The 21,826-nt window shown below is 27.1% G+C and overlaps 1 protein-coding gene across 3 annotated transcripts in view; it reads right to left on the bottom strand.

Moving 5' to 3' along the window:
• The window catches only part of LOC107450099 (ubiquitin carboxyl-terminal hydrolase isozyme L3), a 91,611-nt gene that overhangs the window by 46,922 nt on the left and 22,863 nt on the right, over window positions 1-21,826 (bottom strand). For 2 of the 3 annotated variants that reach the window (XM_071187481.2, XM_016065825.4), the window contains one exon: window positions 21,746-21,804. In XM_071187481.2, coding sequence (XP_071043582.2) covers window positions 21,746-21,804 — 59 coding nt within the window. Of the gene's footprint in view, window positions 1-15,905; window positions 16,650-18,539; window positions 18,669-21,745; window positions 21,805-21,826 lie in introns of those variants that run through there. The other variant, XR_015430567.1, reaches the window with a different exon arrangement.

Raw genomic sequence — 21,826 nt, 5'->3', positions numbered from 1 at the left:
CGACATATTGTAGAACAAAAGCAAAGCAGAAATTAATAAAAATAATAATTATTTACAGTTTTATTGATATATTAACACATTTGTTTAAAAGGTAAATTAAGATATTTCATCGAAAATGTAACAAAAGTATCATGTTGACTTTTTAGAACGTGTGAACATAAACTTGAAAATTTTTAGGAATGTTATTAATATTAATATTTTTCAAAAATAGCATGTATCACTTCTGGCCAGTAAATAATAATTTAAAAAAAAAATGCAATATATACCACCGATATCTTGTCTAGGATTTGATAGAACGACTAGGTTAATAACAAGTATCAAATTCATAATAAATTAAATAAAATGGAACTAGAAACTATATCTGATAAAAAAAAAACTAGAATGGCAAATTTATATTAAATAATAATCATAACAAATCCATTGAATAGGGAATGTCTTGTTTGAGGATTGTTAGAAACAGAAAAAAAGAAAATGAAATGTTTTAAAAACAGGGTTGGAATTTTTTCCGAAAGAAACCTACTTTTACTAGGACACTGGAAACAACGGAAAGAAATTATAAATCACCTATATAATTGTTTAACGATAAGTATTATTAAGAGACAGTTAATATTTAAACAAATAAAATTTAATAGTACAAGAAAGAAAAAAGTTTTTCACCTTTACTTTTATAAAATCACTAAATATTTTAGAGTATACAGTTTTATTCAGAATTTTAAAATATTTATAACTATCCATAATAATTTGTTTTTAAATGACATTTATGTTATTTTTACCTCAAATAAATATGTAAACACATATCAAGATAAATTATGTGCGTGTATATTTTTAGGTTACCGCCTGCTTTTTTTTAAAATTATTACATAATTAACAGTTACACACAAATAGAATTATAAGCCTCGTAATGGGCCTAAGAAAAAAACAAAGTCAAAATTTTTAAAAAAAATAAGAATCAGGACATTTTTTTGGAACAGTATACATATAGTAGACTACTTTAAAAGAGCTACTGATAAACTAAAAGAGTATAGTTTGCTCTACTTAAAAACAAATTTTATCTCAAAAGAATAAAAAAATATACTATTTCTTATTTACTTTGTATAGAGCAGAATGTTTTAGCAGTTTCCAGCATAATTTTATTAATATAGCACTAAACAGGCTTTAAGATATATCTATAGAAAACTTTTATAGTATTGCTGCATTAAAAAAACAAACATACAGTATCAGATATTCTCTTATACGAATATTTATTTAAAATTTGTAATCGAGTTAAAGACTTCCTTAATTAAATTCATTTTAAAGTAGCGTTTCAATAACTCTGAAACGAAACAGTGAATATACGGTTAAAACAGTTTTGTACATTAGTAATTTTGTGGTTGATTTGTCAATTGACCATTTAAAAATTCTATGATCCGATTACTGTATTATTGAATGGAATTGATCATTTTTGAATTCAGACAAAGTTATCTTCACTGTAAATTAAAAACTGTAAAATTAATAGTCAGTTTAAAAATTTTAGGCGACGAAACAAGATAATTTGAGCATAGGGAGTTGATATCATAATTTAAGTAAACTTATCTTAAAGACAAGTTACTAGTTATAAGTTGTAGATTTGGCCGCGATTCTCCATTTTGAAAATACAAAATTTTTCATTAATTCAGTATAATTTTTATATTTTATTAATTATTTAAATTAAGTTAGCCCTAAATTTGAGCAACATATATACTTTTTTTTTTTTTAAATAAAAAGGCTTTTGAAAAGAAATTATGAAATCAGCTGCAATGAGTTTAAGGTTCGTAAAAATCGCATATGAATACATTTTTGAATTGAACGATAAAAATTACATTTCGATACTTTTCTCCCAACAAAAAACTTTGAAAACAAGATTGCAATTGCGCTTACACAACAAATTTATTCAAAATTTTAGAGAGAGAGAGACCCAGAAAGCGAAAACATATACCGATAAATTTTTAAAATAAACGAATCGAAAATTGAATTTCGAATTCAATGCGTGACGTTAATGTGACTTATTATGTTTCATGAAATACAATTTTTTTAGATCAAAGAAATCCAGTTAAAAAATTAAAAATAGAGAAAAAAAAATCGAAATTCCAACAATAATTACAATTTTCCAACATTTTCACAACAGCTTGTTCAAATCGACAAGAGAAAAAAAAATCTTAGGAATAAAATTCAAGCATAAGAAGTGAACCGATTTTAAGAATAATGCACAAGATCTCTTTTTTATTGCATTTAAAAAAAAATGCTATCTGTTAAGAGTGAATGAAGAGCAAAATTATGTTCATTTGCTGTTCTAAAATAATGAGCTATTTCATTGATAGATTACGGTTTAAGTTGGAGAGGAGCTGGTGATTCGTGAAAATCTTTAAAGAATGAAGCATAATACCTTCAGGCTTAAGATCATCTATTATTTTAACATTATCTCCACCCACATGGATGACTTGCAGGGCAGAAAATCTACCCCTTCCGCTTGTGCCTGACAGCAGTGCAACCTGTTGATTTACTTCAGTTTACTCTGCGCGTATTATTAAAGAAACGTGAGTAGAGTTCAAAAAGTTTTTCTTTTTTTTCTTCAAAAAAAAAAGAAAGATGAGATTTACACAACAGTTATCACTTTCTTCCGTATGGAAAAATTAAACAAATAAAGTTAAATGTGGTGCATATACATTACTAGATTTTCAGCTTCATTAGCACAGTACTAACCTAACTGCCGAAAGGATGCGTACTTTTCATTAATTTAAGGTGAAAAATGCCTAAACTGAGATATTAATATATTTCTAAGATGCTGTTAGATTTTGAATGGCATTGATAGCTATAAATATATGAATAGCATTCAGTATAAATTTTATAGATATTTTATTTATTTTACTGCCTTCAAAAAAAAATTTTAAAAATCTATTTTTATGTTAATATTCTTCGTTAATATCTATTTTCGTGTTAACGTTTTTTCAGTAAATGAACCCCAACCTGCCTCGACCAGAATTATCAACCAGAATTATCTCTAGTTCAAACCACGTTGTTTCAAATGTCAATGATGGGTTTCAGATGCGAAGAACCATTATTATTAAAAAAAAAAAGCATAAACGCATCTTAAGTTTTCAAGTACTGTTATCAAATATTCAGAAATATCAAATATAAGAATAATCATAAAAGTCAACTAAAAAAACTAATTTAAAAATGGTTTGAATGAAAGGTTATAAAAGTTTACTTGAATACTTGCAATCCCTAAGTAAGAGCTTTATGATTCATTTTAGTAATATGTGAAAATGTACAAAATCAATTAAGTTTATAACAAAGGATCGAAAAAAAGTTAGCATTATTTTTAATTAAAATTTAACATTGATTTGAAATAAGGGCACATTTGAATATCTTAAATTTTATCCTTGAAGTTAATAATATTGTTTAGACATAAATTCGTGCACGTAATTATTAATCGTAATAGTCTCAGCAATGTTTTCAAGGTAAACATTGTTTTTGACTCTTAAATCTAAAATTAAGAAAATAAAGCAGTAAGTTTACAACTAAAATTCATTTACCATTATTGTTTTAATTCATTGATGAATGAAATGGAAAAACAGTAAAAACTGAGGAATGCTTAGAGATACAATGTAAATACATCAGAATATGACTAAACTTAATTCACTTAAAACTTTTAAATTATAACACAATCAAACAATAAAATAAATAAATTTAATTACTTTAATTTTTTAAAAACTTTTTTTATTTTCAAAATGAAAGAATGATACAAAAATAATCAATAATAAAAACGAAATATGCAAATTAGCATCAACTTAATTTTAAATATTTTTTTGCACCCATTTTCAAAAAAAATTATTTTATTTCTTATTGCAGGCCAAGCAAAGTCACAATGGTTCTGAAGTAATGAAGGATATGAAGAGTGCAGTATATAAAGTTTTACTAAGCATAAAATATATTAAGCCAGGCAACATGCATATATAACCATTGAGCATTTTGAAACAAAAACTCTTAAGTTCTTAAACGCTTTAAATTTTTTTTGTTGATCTTATTCATTCAGAAATTTTTCTGTTTAATTATTATGAGTTAAAGAAATGTTTAAATATTTTCAATGCACTTTTTAATTACTCCAATAAAAAATTAAAAATTACTCCAATAAAAAGTCTGAAATTTTTTAAAAATCATCAAATGCATGTACGAAAAGGTCATTAAAACAGATAATACGCAGAGACTCAACATCTGTAAATCGTTCACTGATTTAGAAGATTGTGCCGAAAAAAACCGTTATATAGATGAAAGTATCATTTCCCACAATTGCGAACACCAAAAACTGGTTTAACACCGATTAATTACCGGTGGATTAATCCACCCAATCACCTAATCATTGTGCGATTAAAAATGACTTGGACATTACTAAGTTTGTTAATTATCAAAAATATTATCACCTGTTTAACTTTAAGACTTGAAACACCTTTCAAAAGGAAAATAAAACGAATCTGTGTTTATTATGAATCAAATTTCATTTTTTAATTTATATTCAGAGCCTAAGTAACATGATTTGATACATATTTTTTTTTATTTTTTATCTTCTTTGAAGTTAAAACAGACGTTATCATTTAATTTCTTAGATTCTTGATGTTTATTTACACTCACTCATATTGATCATTTTTATTATCACGCATTTGACATGTATTAAGACATAACGAAACGAATATTGCTAGATCTAGTTCAAGTCGGCATACTTAAGATTTTAAAGGAGAAAGCCTTAAAAAAAGTATTTTACCAATTAAAAAGAAATTGGGTGAGTTTATATCTTTATTGAAGACATAAGCACTCATTGTTTTAAGCGTCTTGTTTAGTAATTACAGCAAACACGTGTTGTAGAAAAGTAACAATGCTATTTTTGCTAATTTTTAAAATATTAGAATTTGTTCTTTTTTTTTCTTCTTAATTAAATTTATTGAAAAGCTTAACAAATTTAGTTGATCTAAAATACGCAATAATAATTATCGATCTGAACAATTTTTACAATAATAAAAAATAATGAAATACGAAATAAAATTTTTGAAATTATGTTCACATTATTTAGACTTCGATTCTCTTTCCCTTAATGTTTCTTTCGAAAATCAAATTGCAAATAGCTTCATTTAAAGATTTCTCAACACAGGGCATGAAGATTCACTTTTCCTCATTGGTGCTGCAAGAATTATTACAGTCATCTTACGTTCTTCGTCATAACGCGTCTCATCTCTCTATATCGCTATTTCGTTTGTTTCCCGACGCAAAATAAGGATCTTATAAAAAATTTCTATAACTTAGATGCTAGGTAACACGGCAATACACTTTCCCGAGGATAAAAATTCTAAGACGAATATTTTCTATGATTTCAATGCAATTTTAAGTTCAGGAATTCTCCTTGTAGCATGAGACCTTCACAATTTTGAGAACCAATTTAGATTAACTTTCTACCTAATCTAAATTGGTTTTAAGATTAACAAAGAAAAAAAAACATTACATATAATTACATATGAAAAAGTTTTAAATTTGGAGTAAATGTCAAATTTCGGGGGAAAAAAAAGTTTGAACTTTTTTTTTATCTTCCAAGAAGTCTTTAACTTCAGAGAAAGACTTTTAGAGATGAAGTAATTATCACAAGATTCCTAAAGAATATTCTACATAATTTTATAAAATAAATTAAATCATAAGCTTCTTTACTTTTTTTTTTTTGAAGTTACATTCTTTATTTAAAATTAACAAAGCTATTAAAATTAACTACTACTAGATAACTATAGTTGATGTCCGAGTTAAAACAAAAAACAAGGGTGAGGGTGTTACAATTTGTTACGTAAGCATGGGAGGGAAATTGCAATGCTGATTTTTACAAGGGGAAGTCCAAAATTGTACTAAACATGCTTACGTAATATTTGAAAGACCCCTAACTCGTTTCATGTTAAAATTTAGAAATCCAGCTTGAAAACTCCCTTAATAAATGCATAAAAAATATAACACACAGGGCAAAAATATTTCCGTTATAATATACAATGTTTTACGCGCGGTTAAACAGCCGATGTTAAAATTTTTTAAACAAATTTCTAAATGCTGAATAGAAATATGTACATGACCTAAGAAATTTTTTTTAATACTTCAGCCCAAGAGTCCTTTCACCGTTTGAATTCGTTGCTTTTACAAGTCCGAGGTAGCATTAAGAAAACAGATTGTTAAAAATATTAAAATATAATCGAAAAAAAATTTCATTATGCAGCAACTGGAGTACAATGAAAAATAAGTACAATCAAAAAGAAAAAAAATCTCAAAAAAGTGGAAAAAATTAAAACATTTAATAAACTATTACTACGTAGAAATAATCATATTCCCGTAACGATAGAATAAATCCAAAAAGTTAAATGTTTATTTCAGATTGTAAAAATTAGTAATTGTTGCATGCAATAAGAACCAACAGACTTAAGTAATATATAATTATAAGCACATCCCCCTTTTTCACCTTATTTAAAGGCAAAAAGTGATCTTCTTCAGTCTCATAATCATCAGCTTTTTCTCTTATACAAGGGTAAACTAATACCGTGATCGTGGACAGTCACTCTCCACCTGTTGGATGATGCGGGTCACGCTAAAACAACGAGATAAATTACTGGCCGGGGCCCATCACATCCTGGTCGGGGTCTCTGAAAGAGGCAGGGGTTATCTAGGGTCAAGCCCTGGGCGGCAAGTAACGCACAAGCCTGGTGAAGCAGGTGGATTTCCTAAAATGGTCCACCCGTTTAATAAGGGGATATATAAAAAGTATACATTAACGCTATTTCTTTCTTTTGAATTTTGATACGATTATTAGAAAAATGGCAAGCAATAATCTTTAGATAAAAGTAAAAGTTTTAATAACGAATTTAAGATTTAAAGTATAGTGAGTTCTGTCAAACTTAGAGTAAGCTTTGAATTGCCAGAAAGAAAATTTCAAAATGCAAACAAATTATTGAAAGAGAACTTCCCCATTGAATAATACTAAGTTATCTTTTAATAATTTGCTTTCATTTTGATATTTTGAAAATTTCTTTTCAGTATTTCAAACTTCATAGCTTACTCAAGGTTAGCCTGAACTCACTTTTTAAATTACTTACTTATGAAGGTGAAAGAGTTTGAGATGAAAAGTTTCTCTCGAGGTATAGCCTCCTCTTAATCTGTTTTTAACCGATTCAAGGTTACATCATCTTCCTGAAATTTAGCTAAAAGTAACCGAAACACGTCCATTCATAACGCTTTCAATCTAATTTAAGGGTAGAGAAATTTCCGATTAAAGTTTCACTAGGTGATAGAACATACTCTGTTAGTAAAGTTGTATTGGATAATAAATTTAGTTAATTACAGGGACAATTTAAATCTAACCTAACTATCACTTAATTTGTTGGCCATGACCAAAATATAAGTGCAGATTTCATCACGAGAACTAAGAATAAATAAATAAACAAAAATAAAAATGAAAAAGAGTAGTGGCTCTGAATTTTTAGTATTGCACACTGAAACATACTACAACTCTCAAAATTTAAATCATGAATTTACAAAAACGAGTTACAAAACGAGATAAGACTCCAAAAGTAACTATAAGTTCAGAAACATTTCATGTCAAAATTAGTTATTTTAAATTATTGTATAATAAATGCTAACTTTTAATATTTAGCATTTGAAGCATATTGTAGGATATTTTTATAGTGTATTTCTCTACATTTTGTTCATGAAACAAAAACAGATAGAATTAAATAATAAGATATTTCGATGCCATTAAATTGTTCAAAAGTTAACTTAAAATTTCTTATCTTTCTGATAATTTTTCATTCTAATTAAAAATTTTGCGATAATTGCCCAGCAATTAAATACAAAAGATGTATTGCTTTTTAACTGATTTTTTTTAAAGAGAAAAATGAAGAGAATTCCCTCATATATGTAACATGTAACTACTTTTTATAAGTAATATATTATCAATTGAAATGAAATACAGCACGAAATACCGTTGTCTCTTTCTGCCTTAAGTTAAATCTTTCAAACAATAATTTTTCAAATTTGCACTTATTTAGATATAAAAGAGAAATAGTTATTCATCATTGAAATTAATTTAATTTACAAAATCAATTATTGATAAATTTTTAAATATGAAATGAAATTTTTTTTTCAAACTACTTTATTTGAATTTTGTATCTTAGTACAAACACAATTCCAATAAACTAAGATTTTTTTAGCAACTATTATTGTTTTTTATAATTAAAAAATAACAAAACATATTTTTGCTTGTAATAAGAGAGTCAGAAAAAATAGATATAAAAGGGATATCACCAGTGTCCCATCAGCGTCAAAGGGTTAATAGCTCTGAATCAAACACACTAGACAATAAAAATCATTCACTTTTCCTATTTTGATCGATTTCTCTTTCTAAATAACTCTAAATCAAAAGCATTAAAATAAAAACAATTAGTTTAATTAAAACTTATCTATAGTAAAAATTCAAAACTATATAAAAACATATATATTTTATTTTAACGAAAGTCCCTTAATCATATTACCCCAGTGTTTTTATTTTCGAAGCAAAGTATACCTTCTCCAAATTTACACGTGGGTCGACACGCTTCAGGCGCATGCCGTCGTGACCATTTGACCATACTCACTTTAATCTTACGAAGAACACGTTTTTACACTAACAATTTGTCTGAACCATGCTATCATTTATGTTGCTATTCAAAATAAAATAGATATTTTGAAAATCACAGAATATTAGAAGGGGGCAATTCACTAGTGTAAGGATGCGATAATATAATGTACAGCTGGAAAATCCAGAATTATCCCGGTGCTTTACTGGTTTACTTTTGGACTTATTACTGTTAAAAATAACGCACTTTCTTTTCTAAATAAAAATAAATTGTTAGCCTTACCCTAAAAAAAAAAGAGAAAAAAAAGAGAAATAATTGTTAACCATCGTTGCATATTAATTCACAAGTGTATGGATGCAATAATATATAGGACCGTCTCAAAATCGAGAATGATCCCGGCGCTTTACTGGTTTATTTTTGGACTTATTACTACTAAAAATGTACGCACCTTTTTTCAAAATAAAAATAAATTATTAACTCTACCCCAACAAATAACAAAAATTATGCGAAATGACTTTTAACTCTAGTTGCATATTAACCATTTGACGCAGAATTTTTATTAAACATATATTCATACTTTTTTTTAAATATTATTTTGTATTAATTTAGATCAAATATGAGAAAAAATATTACATTTAACATTTTACTAATTTATCGCTATGAAATAAAGCAAGAAACTCTGGTGTTTTTTTTCGTCGTTAAAGGTATAATCTTCCTAACACAGCTCATTTCCAAACAATAATTTTTCAAATTTGCAGTTATTTAGATCTAAGAGAAACAGTTCTTCATTAATGACATTTCTATAATTTTCAAAATCAATTATTGATAAATTTTTTAATTGGAATGAAAAAAAAATTTTTTTAATTACTTTTTTTTGGATTATATATTTTAGTAAAAATATAACTTCTGATAATTTAACAGATTTGTTTAGTAACTATTATACTATTTTTTATAATAGAAAAATACCAGAAAATATTTTTGCTAGTAACTAGAACACAAGAAAAAAAATGAATATATGAAAGGGACAACGGTATCCTATCTGCGTTGAACTTTCAGAAAATACGTGAATCATTAAAACTCTCTAACTAAATCATTAAAAAAATATATATAAATAATTATGAAACGTAAATACAATGAAAATTGAAGGTAAACATTTTTGTCAGAAGTAAGTTATTGCATGGCCCCTACACTCATAATATTTAACAAATCTGAGATAATTAAATTCTCTATTTCAATTGTTTCTAAATCAAATCATTAAGAGATGAATTAAAAGTATTTTAGAATGACAAACCTGAATAACATAAGATTTTTTTTTGCAGAATTTAAAATATTGAAAGCCCCTCATTTCATACTTTTTTTAAAATCTTGCCTCTAAATATTAAGTTTTTCTCTAAAACAAATTAAGAGCACTGAAAATTTTAAAAGTAATAATACAATAATAGAAAGAAATAAGTAAAAATAAAATAACAATGAAGTACAATAAAAGTTTAAAATTATGCAATTAGTGGACGGTCCCTCTGGTAAAAATTATAGGTTTAAAAATATCAATTAATTCTTATCTTGATTAAATTAAATGAATCACACGGAGATGGAAATTTTGAAGTGATGAAGCTCTGTGATTATTGACAGCTCTTGCTCTGAGGACCTACATGAAAATATGTACTACTTAGTGAATGGTCCTCAAGTCAAATTCAAAGATTATGGTGCTGATATATAAAGAGAATAGTGCAGGAAGGCAGGCTATTCACGAATACGCTTCACCAACGATGAAATTAACAAGAGAAATAAAATTTTCTGTTGCTTTTAAATTTGGCAATGTTTTGTTGGTCCCCGTGATCAGCGAAAATTCGAGAGATCTTTCAGTTCGATTTCAGAGGGCGGAAAATGAAGTCTGAAATTGAGAATATCTTGCAAAATGCAGCAGAGTTGCTCATGAGAGTGCAAGAATCCTTTCCACTGAATCCAGTTCAGTATGTAGGCACATGCAAACGCTCAAGTATTTAATCTCTAACATGTAAAATGATAGGCGCTTTCATACGGACTGACAGTACGCCGAAATGGATTGCGGTTGAATGAATAGTGAAAACGTTAAATAGCACAATGTGAATACCACGCTTTTTGCATAATTCGTGGCGAAAATCGACATGGTAAAGAAAATATATCTCATTTTAGAAAAGGAAAAATTAAGTACATTTTAAAAACACATAATGAAAAAAAGTACTTTTAAAAAATTAAAATAAGCACATTTAAGCACTTTTTAAAAATGCTAAGCACCCTACTGAGGTTTACCAATTTAGCAATAATTCTTTTAAAGAAGTTTTAATGCCATTACATATCTGCTTCTAAGATTCGTGGAGATTTCTTAATATTCTTTGACAGACAAAATTTTGTTTAAAAAGCTAACAAAGTACATACATTTATTTGGGTACTTTGTTAGGTTTTGGTAATATAAACGGTAATTAGATTTTTTTTAAAGAACGTGAATGAAGTTTTCTTTGCAAGTAATTCTGCTTTCATCTTCATTTGGAGCATATTCTGCTGGGACCTGAATTTATTTTCAATTGTTCAAAAACTGTCAATAACCCGTTTAAGCCTTCATTTAAAATTATTACAGCTAAATAAGTTGCAATGATAAATATTTATATTGAAAGTACCAGTAATTTTTTTCTTACATAATTTAAAAAAATATTTCAATAAAATACTTAAAATGACAATATTATACTATATAATGTTTTGATAAGAGTGAGCAAATTCATTAATTAATCAGTTATATAAGCTAACATAAGACCGAATATAAGTTATATAATTACATATAAATCATCCAAAACTCATATTTACTCTTCTCTTCTAATAGGTATATGGTATATGTAATTATGTTACATAAGCTGGCTAAAAAAAGTTAAAATTTGCTTGGATTAGATTTTATTTCTTGTTCTTTGTACTCAATTTATCTTTAAAATCATGACAAATTAAAGTGAATAATGACAGAAAAAATCATTGTTTTCTAACTTTAATAATTTAAACCAATGATTAAAAAAGAATTAAAATTAATAGTTTCAAGCATAAAATTTAATCTTAAATAAATTATCACAAGAAACTGAAGTGGTAAGATATTATTTGATTTAAAAAAAATCTTCATGGGCTTCAAAAATATGACAATGGAAATTGAAGTCGATCTATTTCAAGAACTCAAAAAATTGGCACCCATTCTCAAGATTTTCCAGACGTGAATGAGAAGAAACAAAAGTGATTAAAAATATAAAACATAAAGTTGTAAACAAAAAACGGAAAATATAGTCAAAGTGGAAGAAAGGGCCAAAAAAAAAAAAAAAAAAAAAAAACAACAGAAAACCCGCTGTGGCAGTGAGGGGAAAGTCAGGGTAAAATGCATTTCACTAGTTTACAATTAGTGAGTAAGTAATGTCGTTAACAAGAGAATCAGCATTTATATTTATGAAATAAGATTCCAGGGAATCAAGATGAGCTGATGTCACTGAGGTGGAAATAATTTTGGCATTGTCAAAATTGAATTTGTGCCAAAGATTCCAACAATGTGCAGTAAATCATGATTTATGGCATTTTTGATAACGGACCGATCTATAATTTTTCTTAAGTTTAAAGCGAGTCTGGTTTGTCCATTCTAGCCAAGGTTGCATTGGCAAAATATGTAGCATATGCCCTAGCGATTTTCAAAACTGAAAGGATCTTTAATAAACTTAAATTCAATTCAGTTAACAGACCTAAAAAATACTTTAAAATCAAAATGGGAAAGGATAATAGCAATTTTATTTCAAACAGGAGGGGAAAAAACTGTCAAATAACTAATTCATTGTACAGATAAGAAGAGGGGCGTTTCGGTCTTATGAAAGCTGAATCAACTATAGAAGGTTAAATTCACAGTTAGCAGCAAAAGTACGAAGGACATATGTTCGGAGTACATATGTCCTTCGATCTTTCGGTACTCTTTCAATTTAAAAGGACCATATTTTCCACATTACTGCTTTTTTTGAAAGTCAAAGATCAATATTCGGCGAAAAAAAAAATGTTTATTCAGAGAAAGTTAATCATTGTGTCTGCTTTTGTAACTCAGTAATTGGCATATTTAAAGTAAGGTCCTTGAACTATGAAGATTGAGAATTAGTTTTATGAATAACATGCTATTTTTATAACTGTTGTTAGTTTGTAACTGTTATTAATAACCGTTAAATAAGTTTACTTCAACCAGCGTCCTCATTGCTAATAAGAAAAATAGAGCAAAATGAAGAGTCAGTTTGTGAAGTAGAAAAGCGTTTATCAATATTTTTATAATTTAAAAGTTACTTCAAGGCTGTATTATTTGGGCTAATGAAACTTTTTAAAATTTCAGAATTATTACTGAGATAAAAAATTATTTTAATTAGATTAACTTATATTGCATAATAATTTTTAGATTATGGCCTGTTTGGATAAAACTTCTCAAAAATTACAATTCAAGCCTATACAGAATTAAATTATTTGAAAGAAAGAGGATTAAATTACAATAAGAGAAATAAATTAATTGCCTCAATGATTTTCATAAGATCAAATATTTCTATTAACCTTAACTTCTGTCAATTTATTTTTTATTGTACAAGTTACATTAATACAAGAATAAATTGGAATAACAAAAAGTAAAATAGAAAAATGAAATAAATTTTAAAAAAAGTATAAGTTATTGATTACTTCAACTGCGGTCTCATTTTATAAGCTTATCAAGCAGTTAAAGGAGCCATCTTTCATATTGGATTAAACAATCCTCATAAACCATCAATAGCTGCAGCAGCAGCATTTGTTCAAACAGGCAATGGTGAGACATTTATTACTGAATTTTCAACAATACTTTCTCTCTGTCATCATCATTTATAATAGTTTTGTAAATTTCATCTACTTTTAAATCAGTTGTTAAAATATTTTCCTCACAGTTGAAAAAATCTCTAACTGAACAACTTCCCAGTCATTCTCAATTCCATTACAATCAAACTTGTTTCTTCATATAGAAATCGCTTCATCAAGATTAAAAGTAAAAAAAAATGTTTTCACATGTTAAGAATTTTCGGTCTTAAACAGAAGCACAGTTGCCTTTAACCCCTTTCTTCTTGAGCCTGTCAAAATGATTGGGGGGGGGAGTGAGTTTCCCCCTCTATTTCTCGTAATTGTGATATTTCTGGGCTGGAGTGTTCAAAAGTAATGAGCCAAAAAAATTCTTAAGCTCATTCTAAAAAAGATTCTTAAAATTCTCATTCTTAAACCTGAAATCATATTTGTTTCTTAATCAATACACCAGATGGCAGTACCAGACTATTTGTAACGTGTTTAGAGATAGTTTATTTTAAACTAGATGTCAGCACTAAAAACGTAAGCTAAAAATTAATAACTAATACATACAATAAAAAGTGAAAAGAAAAAAGACATAGACCACAGGGAATAACTTTTGTTTTAATGATTGGATCATCCCGTTCCAGGACTCAATCTTAATGGTTCAAGGGGGTGATAAATAATTAGTACAGACAATATTTTAAGTTACAAAATCAGACACAAAAACTTACTCTCTCTGAATAAACATATCTTTTTCTTAAAACGGATTCTAATCTCTGACCCCCAAAATATAGGGAACAGCTGCAATGTGGGAAATATGGTCCCTATAGTTTGGTCAGGAAGGCAATCCAAAATTCAAACTCATCAACATTAATTTTACTTTCTGTGTATTTCGCCGTATTTTGAGAGACTTTTAAGCAAAATTAAGCATTTTTGCAATTATAAAATTTGTTTACCTAAAGATAATTTCATGCAAAAAATAATTTTAGTCAATACTTTTTACTTTTTATTAATTTATTTCATAATAGCCGAAAAAAATTTTGAATTGTAAGGTATAAAATTTTTTACATCATATATTTAATTTTACATAGCTAAAATACAAAACATGAGAGAAATCCATCACGTACTTTCTGAGAAATCGAATTTTAAATATAGGACAATAAATATTTGAAATATTGAATCCTAGTACCTGGAGATCTGATTATTAGATCAAAAATTTTTCAGGGTGGTCTGTTTTTATTTGGCCCACTGTACATGCACTTGACACTTTGTTTTGTATAATTTCCCTTGAATAAAAAAATAAGTGCTTTTATTACTGTTTTCTTCAAAATTATACGAGTTTCTAGTAAAGAATTACATTCTTGATTTTATTAGCCACCATAAAAACATTTTATGTATAATTTTCAACTTAAGAAATATGGAGTTACTAACTATATTTTTAAATAGATAATGCACTTTAAAATAACAATTATACTTAAATGCAAAATGGGACCATGTAAAAGGAGGTTTATTATAACACTGTAGAAGACAAATAAATAAATATAATAAAAAATAAAAAACTTGGCTGAAAAAACTAAATAAATAAAAAAAAATTATTAAAATGATAAGGTGATAAGTTCTTGCCTGGATCATTTACATAAAAAGATAGAGAATTTATTATTTGTCAGAAAATTTCTTTCTTAGCTATAGCACTAACTTCTGATTTTCAGTTATGGTTTTTCTTATAGTAAGAGAATTTCATTTTTTTAAAAATATCTTTCTTTGCTAGTTGAGCCAGCTTCCATGCTTCACTGTTTAAGTTTGAAACATGTTTCTCTAAATCTATCTTCCTGAATTTCAAATAAAATATGCCTTCTTTTTATTTATTATTTTTTCACTTTCCTGTTGCTTAACCTTTTGGGTTTCTAAGTAAACTACTTAGTAAGTGCACTGCTACATGAATCACACATTTATTTCATAATGTTAACTTTAGGAAGTCCTCTACAGTTTTTTAAAACAGTAAATAAATTTTCTTTAAATTGTCACTCAAATTCACTGTTCTTGTTCACACTGAATCCATGATCGAAGGTAAGAAAATGGAAGGCAATATCTGCAAAAGCAGTAGCTTTACAGACACAAGTTTGTCTTCAACTCCTATTTGAATAACTGAAAAACGATTGCTTTTGATTTTAGACAGCTTAGCAACTACTTTTCACTGAATATAAGAAATTCGGGTCGATATTAAGATCTTAAAATGACAGATGCATTTTCCGAAAACAAATGGTTGCAAAATTCTAAAGGAGTTTTACTGCTTGTGCAGGGGAAATATTAAATAAGTAATACAAATCTTTGAAAATGAAGGACAAATTCTGTTCTGTCCCTTTACAAAATGGGTTATTCAAAATATATAATCCACAAATTGAGTATTGATAAACATTCAATATTCAATTCTTTTTTCTTTTCTTTTTAGATCTGTTTGAAATTTTTCGTAAAAGCACCAATTTTCAGCTAGAGCACCAATTATAATTACAACTTTTTTAAATCTTATTTTCCCATAGCTGAGGGGAAAGCAGATTACAAATCAGCAGCAGTTGTATGGCCCATAAATAGTGAAGCTAAATACGAGGTAACAACCTTTTTACATTATGATTGAAATTATTTAACATGGATATACAGCTGCTTTGTATTATCTTACTTAAAGACTCAGATAAAGTGCACAACATTTGCAATGAATTTTAGATTCCTTCAAAATGTAGCATGACCTTAAAACGACTAAGAAATGCCATTTTTCTTTTACTGCAAGAAAAGTTTATTCCAATGAAGCCATCAGGAAACATGAATGAAAACATATTTAGAATGTCACTGCTGAATTAACACGAGTTGTGTCGTGATAACTTTCAAGCACACTAATATTTCTGCAACCAAAACATCTTTTGAACTTAGGTGGCCAAGAAAAACAGAAGCAATGTTTCCATTATTGTTAACGTAAGATCAACAATTGGCAGACCATAGCATCAGAGCAAATCCACTGGAAGACACTTATTGTGATAGCTTTAGGCTGTAGCGAAAGAAAAATATATTCGTTGTAACATCATCATCATCTTCCCTGCTATTTCCATCTGATTTTAAAAAAACATTTTCCAATGGCAGTAGATAGGATTTCTTCAGCTTTCAGGAATGAAGAATACTGAACTCCTAAAAAAAAATGTTTAAAAATATTTCTAACATAATTTTACACTTAAGTTCACAATAGAGGAGCTTAGTGGAAGTACCAAGTAAGTGACATTATTTGAGTTATCTTTGGATGGAAGAGCCAGGAAAAAAAGACTTGGCAATAAAATAGTCAACAACAAACCCTAGAAAATCACTCGCTTGGCAGCATACTCTAAGACAAAGGAAGAAAATGGAAAAGTTGATGCAGTCAAATTCACTAAAATGTCACTTACCAGGTTTCTCCACTAAGCTTTCCAATTATCCTTATAATTGGATATAAATTTTACTCTCTATAATAATTTCAAAAGAACTTAGCATACCTAACCTTGACAGAACTTAGTATATCTTACTTAGTATTTTAAAATAACAAATAAAACCTTTCAATAATTTTAATTAAAAAAAGTTTGAATTATGTAAATAAATATTTGCAACTGAACTTTTTCATTCAAATTAATTCATATAATATAGGTCAGAAAAATCATATACCAGACAATCATCATGTTTATGAATTTATTAAAATTTTAATTTAAATACCTCATAAAATAGAGTTTTAAAAATAAAAAGGAAATTGATACAAAGTTATTAAATTACAAGTAGATTAAATTGTATTTGGATATAGAAAACTAAAGAATAAAATAAGCAGAAAACAACAAAAATCAATAAATTCAGACTGAAATGCATTTAAAATTTAATGTAACATTGTAATAGTATTAAGCCAAAAGGACATCTAGAAAATGGATTGAAATTGTGATAAAAAATAAATACTTAAGTGAGCAGTTCAAATTATGATATTGAAAAGTATACAATCTTAAACACTATTAAACTATATAAATAAATTGTAACTCATCTCAGCACAATATTTAAAGAGGTGAAACAAGCAACATGACATTAAATAATGCAGAAAATAACGAACTAAATAAAATAAATAACAGCCTACATAATAAATCACTTAGATTGAATACCCAAACAATAAAATAAAATCTCTGCTAAATGCATAAAAAAAACCACTATATTATTTTAAAATGAATTTTATTTATTTATTCTTTGCCTTAATACAGTTAAGTATAAATCAAGCAGGAAGAATTAATTAAAATAAGAAAAATACGAAATGATAAAGAAAATTTCTAATTTCATTTTTGAAAAGAGTGTAAGGCTGTAACTAAAGCTTTTCAATTATCTAAATAGTACAAACAGTTAATCATAAAAATCAGGCTAAGGGAGTCATTAAAATAATAAGAAACTTCCTAACGATAAAGAAGATTTCTAAACTTATTATTGGAAAAAATAAAAGGTCAAAATTAAAAGTAAACTAACATAAAATTTGCTTATATTGTTAAAATGAAATTAATGGACTATCCCTTATTTCAACTTGCATTTACACATTAAATGAATTCTAATTACAGAAAAGTATGAAAAATTAAAATTAATGGTGAACAATTCATAAATTTGCATGATATTTAGGTGAAAATCAGTCAATGATCCCTCTGCATCATCTTAAAATTTAGAGCTACTGATGTATCTTTAAAAAAAGTTTATTAAAATGAAATCAAATTATGGAATTTTAATGATTTAATTTGGAATTTTAATGATTTAATTAATTTTGATAGATAAATTTCATCGTAATTTTGATAGTTAAATTTGATTGGAACTTTTATTGAATCTTATAAAGAAACATAAAAGTTCTGAACATAAAAGTTCCGAAATCTCAGACATAAACATAATAAAACTAGTATCCTAATGAAAGTCTTGGGCGTTTTGATCTATTTTTAACGAAACCAAAACAAAATACATTTATATCCACAACCAGAAAAATTATTAAGCATATTGGGCAAAAAAAAATTTAATGCAAAAAAAAAAAAAAAAATTACTTACCTTCAATGTATGTTTTTAAAGTTGCTTCCCGCATATGCGAAATGTCTAACTCTTTAGCACACCAAAGACATTTAGCTTTTTGAACAGAAGATTAGTTTGCTCTTAGCCAGACCCAATGCTCTTTTCTTGCTATTCATAAGAGGTTAAAAATTCATTTCCACATTTTGAATAATGAAATAATAAGAATTTTAATTAACAACCACTTCAGCTTTGGCGATAAAGAAACATGTGTTGAAGAATAATTAAATGTCATTGATCTTAGATAGCATAACCAGACCACAGACAATTCAACCCAACAAAACTAATTTGACCATAATCCCAAAAAAAGCAATTTTTCTACAACCCATCAGAGAGAGTTGGAAAAACCGGCTTTTATACATAGAGATCCCCTTACTGATCTCTGTACCATGCACGTGTAAGTCATCACAATGGTAGTTTGTCTGAATGCTAAAAACAAAGTTTTTCTTTCATGGAATTCATGACATCAATCAGCATTTTTAAGAAAAAATCTTTTTCTGAAAAAGAGAGCACCCTTTAAAGCTTGAAGAACTAAAAATGTTAGAAATTTTCACTCTTGGCAGATTTGAATGTTCTTTTGAATTAGTAACTCATCATTATTACAACAGGGTCCAGTCATTTGATCATAATTTTTCTCCCTTAGACACAATACTTTCAAGGTATTCCTGGGTCTCTCTTATCATCTTTCTCTCCAAGTAAAAAAAATTGAATGTGAAATTTCATTTAATAGCACCACAGCATGCTATTTTCTAATTTCTTCTCCTTAAAGCAACAATCATTAAAGAGAGATGAACATACTAACTTAAAAGTATTTCAAATTTTATTTTGCATTTCTCAACCCTTATCTTACTTATTTCACTGTCCTTTAAATAGAGTGCATCCTATAAAGTGGTAAATAGATTATGGCTCTGATATAAGGGATCTGGATCATTAGAATTGTCCTATAACCTTTTGCTTACAGCTGATACAACATGTGCAGGGTTTCCACTCAATTTTTAAAAAAAATTCAAGGACTTTTCAATGACTTTTAAGCACCTAAAATCAAATTTTTCAAGGATCTATTTGGTATTACAGTTATACGCTAAAGTACATGTCAACCAAATTTTACAATTACGTAGAAGCAGAAATTGTATATTTTTAAAGCACAATGCTTATTTGACAACAAAAAAATATTTATTAAATTTATCAGCAAAAAATACAAATGGTTGATATTTACATTGCTGTTTCAAATCACTTAAAAAAAATTCCAACTGACAAAAAAAATATATCCAATTGACTTACGAATGATACTCGCCAACATTTAAAAACTAGCATCAGCGAAACTCTTCATGAAAAATTTAATGAAGTGGATTAGAATTAAATTAAACTGAATTAATGAATAAGGCATACTACATTAAACAAGTATAGTAAATAATTGATAAAGTTTGTGTGATTGTAGGGTTATTAAAATATAAATAATTTTTTTAATATGTTAGATCAAATTTTAGGTTACGGGAAATGTATATGATTAGATAAAATATCAAAATATATCCATTTAACATATTTTGTTACTTCAGAATATCAGTAATGTAATTTGAACAGAATAAAATCTATTGCAGAATAATATTTTACAGATGACTAACTGAGACTTACCAAGCTTTATTTTCTTTACAATAAATATATCCATAAAATGTAAAGCGGGATTTTTAAAATTTTGTGAATATGAGTAATTTTCACTAAGCATAATTTTTAAATCGCATTTATACGAATCTAGATGTACTACATGTAAATCAAAATTATAAGAAACGTGAAGTTAGTTTCGAAGATTACGTAAATTACGTATCACAATGTGTGATTAGTAAATTGAAATGCGGTGTATGTTTCTTAAATCAGAACAATATGAATAGCAAATTAAACAAAACGCACGAACTAACAAGATGTAAATCACAATGTGTGATACATAAATCACTTTAATGTGAATTCTGTTGGGTGATCAGCTAATAGTTTTCATGCGAATAGTGATCATTATGATGCAAATTGCAATTTGTGATTCGAAAGGTGCTTAATATAGAACAGCTATATGTGATTCTTAAATCATTTTGATGAGAATTGTGACTGGTAATTCTTAAATCTCTCTTTTGTGAATCGCAATGCGTGATTTGTAAACTATTAGAATGAGAATTGTGAGGCATAATTCTGAAATTACTGAAATACGCATCACATTATATGATTCAGAAATAACTTTAATGTGAATCATGATGTGCGATTTATAAAATACCTTAATACGAATTATGATGAGTAATTTGCAAACCACTTTTAAGCAATATACGATATGTTCGATTTGAAAATCGCAATTCATAGAACATTTTATATGAATTCCAATCCGAAAATCAAGAATCAATTTAATGTGAATCACAATGCTTATTCATAATCAATGATACCTGTATAATTAAATTTTATTTATTATCATTAAAAACTAAATGTAAAAATTTGAATATAAATGATAAAAAATTAATTATCCTTCGTATATAAATTAAAAGAACAAATAGGATATAAATATTAACCAGTCGTAATAATGAAGGTAACACATTGAACATATATGTAAATTGATTAAGCACTATATATAATTCAAAATCTGACTACAAAACCTAAAAGTTGCTAGAAATTTCAGTTTTCAAAACATCAGAGATGAACAATAATCTGGTGTAAAAAATCTAGGAGAGAAAAGTTTTGCATCTTCTTTAACCCCCTTTCACTTCAAGCATTAAAAATTGCATCTGTTAGAATTTCTATAATCTTCCTTTGAAGTTATTTATTATTTTTTTACTGCTTTTTTGTAAGAAAGATTAGTATTATTTTAAATCTTAAATCAAGTACTTTTCAAGTACCCTATAGCAGAATTCAATGACTTTTTAACAAAATTCAAAGACTTTCAAGTACCAGGGGAACCCTGATGTGCATCAGAATGACAATACAATAGAGATTGTTTCTTTTCAGGAAGTACTAATGTACGTTATTTTTTATATAGATTAATATCCATACATATCAGATAGTAATAAAAATCATTCGCTTACAAAATCAAAACAATATCATAAATTTGCCATTTTAAAGATAATTATTTAGCAAAATAGTTATTACTCAGACATGCAAATAATCATTCTCAAGCACAATATTGCAATTTCAATGGGTAAAACAATTAAAACTCTTACCTTCATGAAAGATTCTTTACTAGTTGGACCACAACATATTGGCACTGACTTACGCCCATCTAAAAATAAATTAGAATTTCA

This window comes from Parasteatoda tepidariorum, chromosome 11 (genome assembly GCF_982258835.1).
Source record: "Parasteatoda tepidariorum strain Cologne lab strain chromosome 11, Ptep-v5.0, whole genome shotgun sequence".
NCBI lineage: Eukaryota > Metazoa > Arthropoda > Arachnida > Araneae > Theridiidae > Parasteatoda > Parasteatoda tepidariorum.
Note: the sequence above shows the minus strand (reverse complement) of the source record. Positions and strands in the feature narration are given on the sequence as shown.